General features: G+C 48.5%; 1 protein-coding gene; it reads left to right on the top strand.

Annotated features, from left to right (window-relative positions):
* The first annotated feature begins 2,469 nt into the window (after nucleotides 1–2,469).
* GSTUM_00006816001 (uncharacterized protein) lies at nucleotides 2,470–5,527 on the top strand. XM_002838975.2 has 2 exons: nucleotides 2,470–2,953; nucleotides 3,027–5,527. Exon 2 carries the CDS (start codon nucleotides 3,074–3,076, stop codon nucleotides 5,411–5,413), a length of 2,340 nt encoding a protein of 779 aa, XP_002839021.1. The 5' UTR covers nucleotides 2,470–2,953; nucleotides 3,027–3,073; the 3' UTR covers nucleotides 5,414–5,527.
* The last annotated feature ends 901 nt before the right edge of the window (nucleotides 5,528–6,428 follow it).

The following is a 6,428-nucleotide window of genomic DNA, read 5'->3' as shown; positions in this document are numbered from 1 at the left end:
ACATAACTGAAATCTTTAAAACAAAATAAATTGAATGACAGGTTTCATTTTCACAATTGCTCCTAGGATTCTATGATGAGATTTGTTTTTACTAACTATTCTAAGATGCCCAGATTCGTGGTGCCTCGCTGAGGGCTCACACGGTTTAGGTCAAACTCCTGGCATGTATGATACTGTATGATGATATAGGTTGACATTCGCTTGATCGAGTGGCATCTTCAAAGCCCTCGTTCTGAGACATTGCAACCCAGAAAAGCAGCTTCCGACTATCTTTGTTTGCCGAACCTGGATCGACATCAGCTCGGTCGAGCATCTTTGCACCCGCTTCAGTTCTGGAATGGGAGCCCCAGGAGAATGGTCTTATGTCATTCATGTCTCCGAAATCCGGGCTGATATCGACTCAGCCGAGTAGATATCGTAGTGTTCGGCCAACCTGGTCCTCGGGGTAAAGGCCGAAATAGTTGGCAGAAAACATACGAAAGGGACACCAGTCCGATTTATGACCTAGTCAACCGTCCGACGGCGTCCATCGCATCGCGCCCTAAGTCATCATCCTATGATACTATACATTCTAGTTGCGCATTTATTGATATCCTCCCCACTCGGCTGTGTTGTTTCAATGCTAATTCACCTCGCGAAGTACCTGTCCAGTTCCGACCAGGTATGTGATCTACCTGTTAGGAACAGCGGTATTAGGGGATTTTCAGGTAATCTACTCTACTAAGCTGAAGATCTGGGTTCAATCTTCTACCAGAAACTTGTTCACTGTATCGAAGCGAACGATTCTCGGCTAAAGGATGCAAGCACCTGAATATCTCGATAATCATGTTCATTTGGGTAGCCTACCCCCCAAGATGCTCCTTGTTTGCCTCAAGAGATGGTAAATTTCTCGGGGATCTCAAGTAGCCTGGACACAAGTTGTCTCAATTGACCCCTTATCATGGCTATAGTGACCTGTTCCTTCTGTCCTAGGTAGTCGGAGAATAGGGGTGTAAACCCGACATTTGATCCCGCTCTGCTGCTAAAGGTGTGAGCACAACCAACTGCACTGAGGATTTCCCACCTGTTCAGTTACCGGTAGTCTACCTATGCGATGCCTTAGGGGGGACACGGGGTGGCAGTCGTGAGATACGGTTCGGTCTGGGCGAGCTATTACAAGATTACAACCTCGATATCTTACCATGTTTACGCAAAACTAGTTTTATCGAACCGAGCACACACGTGCCTTGGAATGAAAAAATAAAGTGGAGACGGGACAGTTTGGATTTTGCTCATACCAGTGAGTTGGAATACTTCCAGTTTAGTGTTTTCCAGCTTCCCGGTGCTCCTCGATTTCAAGTGCCCAAGTTGTCTTTCTGTCTGGACTTGGGATTTTATGAATCCTAGAACCCGAAATCATGGCTAGGAGGGACGGGGGTGACGCCTGTCCGTAGCTTGATAGTGACCTAGAAAGCCTGCCATCTTCGATAAGTTAGGTGTCTTACATCTTTCAAGCAAAGCCGTTAGGCTATATGAAATGTCATTACCATAAGGTATATAAGTTGTTATACCCGACTCTCAATAGCAGACCAGAATAAGAAATCTCTGGGCCCACTACACTCCCAAATAGCCGTCAAAAGTACCGTCGAAGGAGCCTCTAACAATGCGACCCCCACCAGCAATAGAGATTGAAGGTACGAGCTCTCAGGGCGTTTATCTGATGCTTGAGCCAAAGGACCTTGCACCACCAATCGGCCCCACGGCGACCCAATCTACTGTCAAGTCATTGACTCCTGTTAGACAAAAGAACAATAGTGGCCAAGGACCAGAAACTGCTAAGGGGTCTGGAGGTGGAGTTTAACAGCCTTCTATCATACATGCCGAGTGTTTTAGTATATTGAGACATCGGAATATCCCAAATACTACCCCAATATTATCCTTTTCTCTGAAACTTGCTGCTTCGATTTTTCCCTCTCTTGTACTTTGTTCTGCATCTATTAACTTCGTTAAGAGTCTCATTCCGGTTGAAATAGGATAGAAGCAGGGAGGCCTTCTATAATAATTATTGTACCATTGTACTTAATGAGAACTTCCTTGCCTTAACTCGATAATTACTTTTTTCGTAACCTAATACGAATTACGATTCTCATTTATAGTGTCCCCCCACCCTCTCTACGAGTGGTGTTTTGTTAATACAGCTTACTTGTGCCCTAACTTACTTGAGTACGCTCCACAGTAAACAATCGGAAAAAAACATTGGTATGATATGATACTATACTCGAGTGTAGTAAAGTTAGTGCATCGAAATATCCACTGGCGATCACGTGGTGCACAGCAGATGGGGCTTGGCGGGACCCGAAATTTCAAAGTGTATCCATATGATACTCGAGTATGATACGGTACGAGTACTGTACTTGTACTTGTACCTATACCATCTAGGGTCTTGTGCAAGAGCCGCAACCGCCGCTAATGTTTCATGCTCCCAGACCCCACCACCCATCTCCGCTATCCTGGTCAATCCCTGTGCTCCATCGCCACCCCTCATCACCAATGATATGGTACTAATTCCAGCGCCGTTACATCAAGCGTCGTAGCAGCCTTCTCATGCTCGCACGCCAATGTGGCCGCCATGGCCGCCGTCCACTCACAGGCCTTCGGCATCGACCTCTCACATCAAGATTTGAAAATTCTTTGTACGGTGGTTCACCGAGCACGGGCAACTCTTCATCAATCTGGATCACGGATGAGGCGCTTCGGTGGGCCTTTTTGTCTTTTGCAAGAACGTTTTCACAATCACCGCAGACATCAGAGAGACTCCAGGCTGAGCTAAGAAAGGAGAGGCGGTGGGCGGAGGAATCGAAATCTAGGTCGTCATTGCCGCCGTCGGGGGTGTCAACGCACGGATGGGGCGATGTCCCACCGACTTTCAGCTGGAGTTTAAGTCGATATAAGGATCGAACGCCATCGCTGGATGGTCTGTCCGTCTTTTACCCTTGATTGTTACTATACCGCATGATCGAATCGAATTCGCTCACGGACAATTGCAGATCCATTTATGTCGGCTTTCCGCACTCGGGTGACTCCTCCTTCAGCTATGAATCGGCCGACGCGGCCGAAAGGCTCGCACTACCAACCGCCACGTCCCGACGGCGCTTTCTTCAATTCCATACTCGAACCATTCACAGCTATTTTCTCCCCGTTTAGTGCATTACCGCCGGAGGCCCCTTGTGCTCCGTTTAGTACTGTGCAGGAGTCATTTGAATTGTTGGATGCTCGTATTTTGGCTGGAAAATCGACAAGTACGGCTATTAAGGAATACAAAACACTCAAAACTATCGAACCTGGCTTACGGCTTACTGGCCCCGCTGTCATCGTGTTGTTGCGGAACCTGTTGAAGCTAGGAGTACCTACGCCAATTTTGGAAGTCCTAGAGATGGAGAACTTAATGGTTGATGAGGGCATAAGGCTATTGAGGGTTGCCATGGAAGGACTTAGCTTGGAACAAAGACGAAGAGTTGCCGGAAGACTCCTCGAAGCTGAGGGGCATCTGCACCGGAAGCGATTTAGAACCATATTGTCGGAGGAGATCAAGTCCTTTGAGACCGAAGAGGTTATCGTGAGGAATGGTAGCGAATATGTCAAAGACATCAAGAAGGCGCAGAGCCGCAACGAAATGCGCAAGCTCCTCGACGAAATAGTCTTAACAAAGGTAGCCATCACAAGAAGGACAAGCCAACTTATCGCCTCTCGGCTCGTTGATCTCAACGAACTTGGTTTGGGTGTTTCCTATGCTCTAGAGCCCCTCATAAACATTTCTCAGAGCAACTTTATTGCAACGATCTGCGATGCTCTCTGCGACGCAAATCAATATGGCAGAGGTTACGAACTCATAATGAAGGCCCTCAAAACCGGGAAATATGGTCTCCTCTCAGATCTGGACATGAAGCGTGGCGTGCGAACGATTGACACCATGTCCCAGCCCCATCTCCAGCTCTACAATCTCTGGGATGCGATGAAGTCTTCCTCATCCATATATCCACGCGACCTCTCCTACAACACTTACGCCGCCTTCCTCGGCCGTGCTACGAAGCTACGATTTGGCCTGCGAGGTAGTCTTAGAGAAGGAGGAGGCGAAACCCCACTACTAACCATGTCAATCGAGATAATTGTCCGTTTCACAGATCAAGAAAAAAAGATGGCCCGGGGTCTCATAAGCTCTATGCTTGAAGCCTGGATATGGTCTTGGGGCAGTACATGCTCGAAAAAGCCCGATTTTCAAATCCTCGAAGACAGCATCCCCTTCATGGCGCCACTGTTCAACATCCTCCCGCCCGAATCCCGCGACCCGGCAATTCTCATGGCCGTCGAGCGGACAACAACCAACTGCATTAGGAGCGGCCGCGAGGTCTGGCCCCGGGGGATAATCTGGCCATTCGTATCAACATTAGCGCAGGCAAAGATCTGGCAAGAGGAAGAGAGCATTGGCCTTTGGGCCACGGAGCGGGTACTACTTCGCAAGCGTCTAGCACCAACATACCTCCGCTACCGCACTGACGCCGAAATCGCGCGGTTCGTCGCAAGACATTACCTTCCGCTGCGATTGGGCCTGACAGGACCAAAGCGCACGACGCGGCAAACGGGGGACGCGGAGCGACTCATGGTACGCATGCGCTCGCTGGAGCGCGGCGCCGCTAGCTTCCCAAGCCTGAGCGTCTTCGCCCTCGCAATCCTGGCGTTCAAAGACACGTGCATCTCCTCTACCACCCTCCTCATCGACATGTTGTACACCCTCCACCGTCTCCATCGATACGCCGAAATCCCCCCACTCCTAGCCTCCCTAAAATTCTACAACATCTCGCCCCCGCGCTCCGATATCGCACGGCTAATCCGCCTACTGACGAGAGCCCATCCAACCTCCGCACTAGAACTCCTCCAGATATACCCAGACACCCAATACTCCGTTTTCGCACAATTCATCGTGCGGACCGCAACCCTGCACCCGGACCTCGCGCTGCGGGCATACCAACTCCTGACACCGCCAACACTGCACTACTTCTCGCGCTTCCAGCCGAAGATCCCGGGCCGCAGGCTTCCCGGCAGGAAGCTGCTAGTCGCGATGGGGTGGAACTTTGCGAATTCACCGGTTCTATCGCCGAGGCAGTGTCTTCGCTACGCGCAGAGGTGCTTGAGGGCGATGTTGGTGCTGGGATTTGATCCTGGGCCGAGGATGGGGTGGGCTATTGCCGTCGCCGGTGTCGAGAGGGCGATCCACGCGGAGATTCCGGTGAGGAGGGAATGGGAGCGGATGAAGTGGGTGCTGGAGACTGTCAGGAGGAATGCAGGGCCCAAGAGGGCGAGGGAGGTAGATCTTATATTGAGCAGATGGGAGAAGAATGTTTGGAATGGTAGTGTAAGTAGGAGGGGGGGGCAGTGATTGCCGGTGTATATGATCCAGGGGCGATATTTCGGGTAATTCGCTTCCCATCCCTCACCTTTTTCGTCGATCGGGCGAGTGTAAATAGCAATAGCAGTGTGGATGCATGTGTGATTAACAATAAGGCCACTCGAAAGAAGTAGCAGAGATGACTGGTGGCTGTATATAAAGTACCAGGTCAAATCGTTTCGTCCGGCGATGCAACCGCAACTCCACCACCACTATAAATTTACTACCTAGGCAACCACAACTACCCGGAATAAAGTGAAAATTTAGTTAGAGATTTAATAGATATAAGAAAATTCTCATGTGAAATTATAGAATAAAAAAATCAATGTTTTGTGTACCATCCCTTTGCATCTAAAACAGCAGCCACTCTCCTTGGCATAGACTCTCACAGCCTTTCCAGAAAATTCCCCTCTATATCATGAGTCCAAACCTCATTAAGAGCTTCTGCTAAATGTCTTCTAACAGTTTCTGGACCACCCTTAGTTTTATGAATGTCAGGAAAGTACTGGTGTAGCTTTTCCTTTACCCTCTTCCAACAGTACTCAATAGGATTGAGATCGGGTGAATTGGGTGGCCATTACATAACCTGTATGTTATTTTCCTTAAACCAAGCCATAGTATCCTTTACAGTGTGTATCTTTGCACTATCCTGCTAAAATATAGGATCCACAACTGTGTCCTCCACCTCCTGCCAGATATCAACTAAACTATTTTCTAAAACTCCAATATATACAAATCTGTTCACACTCTTCTCAAAAATGGGAATCAGGAGACCTTTACTTTTACTCCAAATACAAGCCCAGACTATCAGCTTTATCCCAGGACCTTTTGTAAATCCATAAATGCAGTCCTTGTGTCACTTTTCCTCAGGTATTCTGAATACTCAAATATCCTTAAGATCTTTAGACTTTTCAACCATTCATTTATCACTAAATATAACATCCTCAAAGTCCTCCTTTGTCCCATCCTTATGCTCTATACTCCAAGCTAATCTCTTGACAGCATG

The sequence above is a fragment of the Tuber melanosporum genome (assembly GCF_000151645.1).
Source record: "Tuber melanosporum whole genome shotgun sequence assembly, scaffold_3, strain Mel28".
Taxonomy (NCBI): Eukaryota; Fungi; Ascomycota; class Pezizomycetes; order Pezizales; family Tuberaceae; genus Tuber; species Tuber melanosporum.
This window is presented reverse-complemented; position numbering and strand designations above follow the sequence as displayed.

Excerpts from the sequence above, each read along its gene's own strand:
- GSTUM_00006816001 (XM_002838975.2), top strand. The coding sequence starts at position 3,074 with ATGAATCGGCCGACGCGGCCGAAAGGCTCGCACTACCAACCGCCACGT.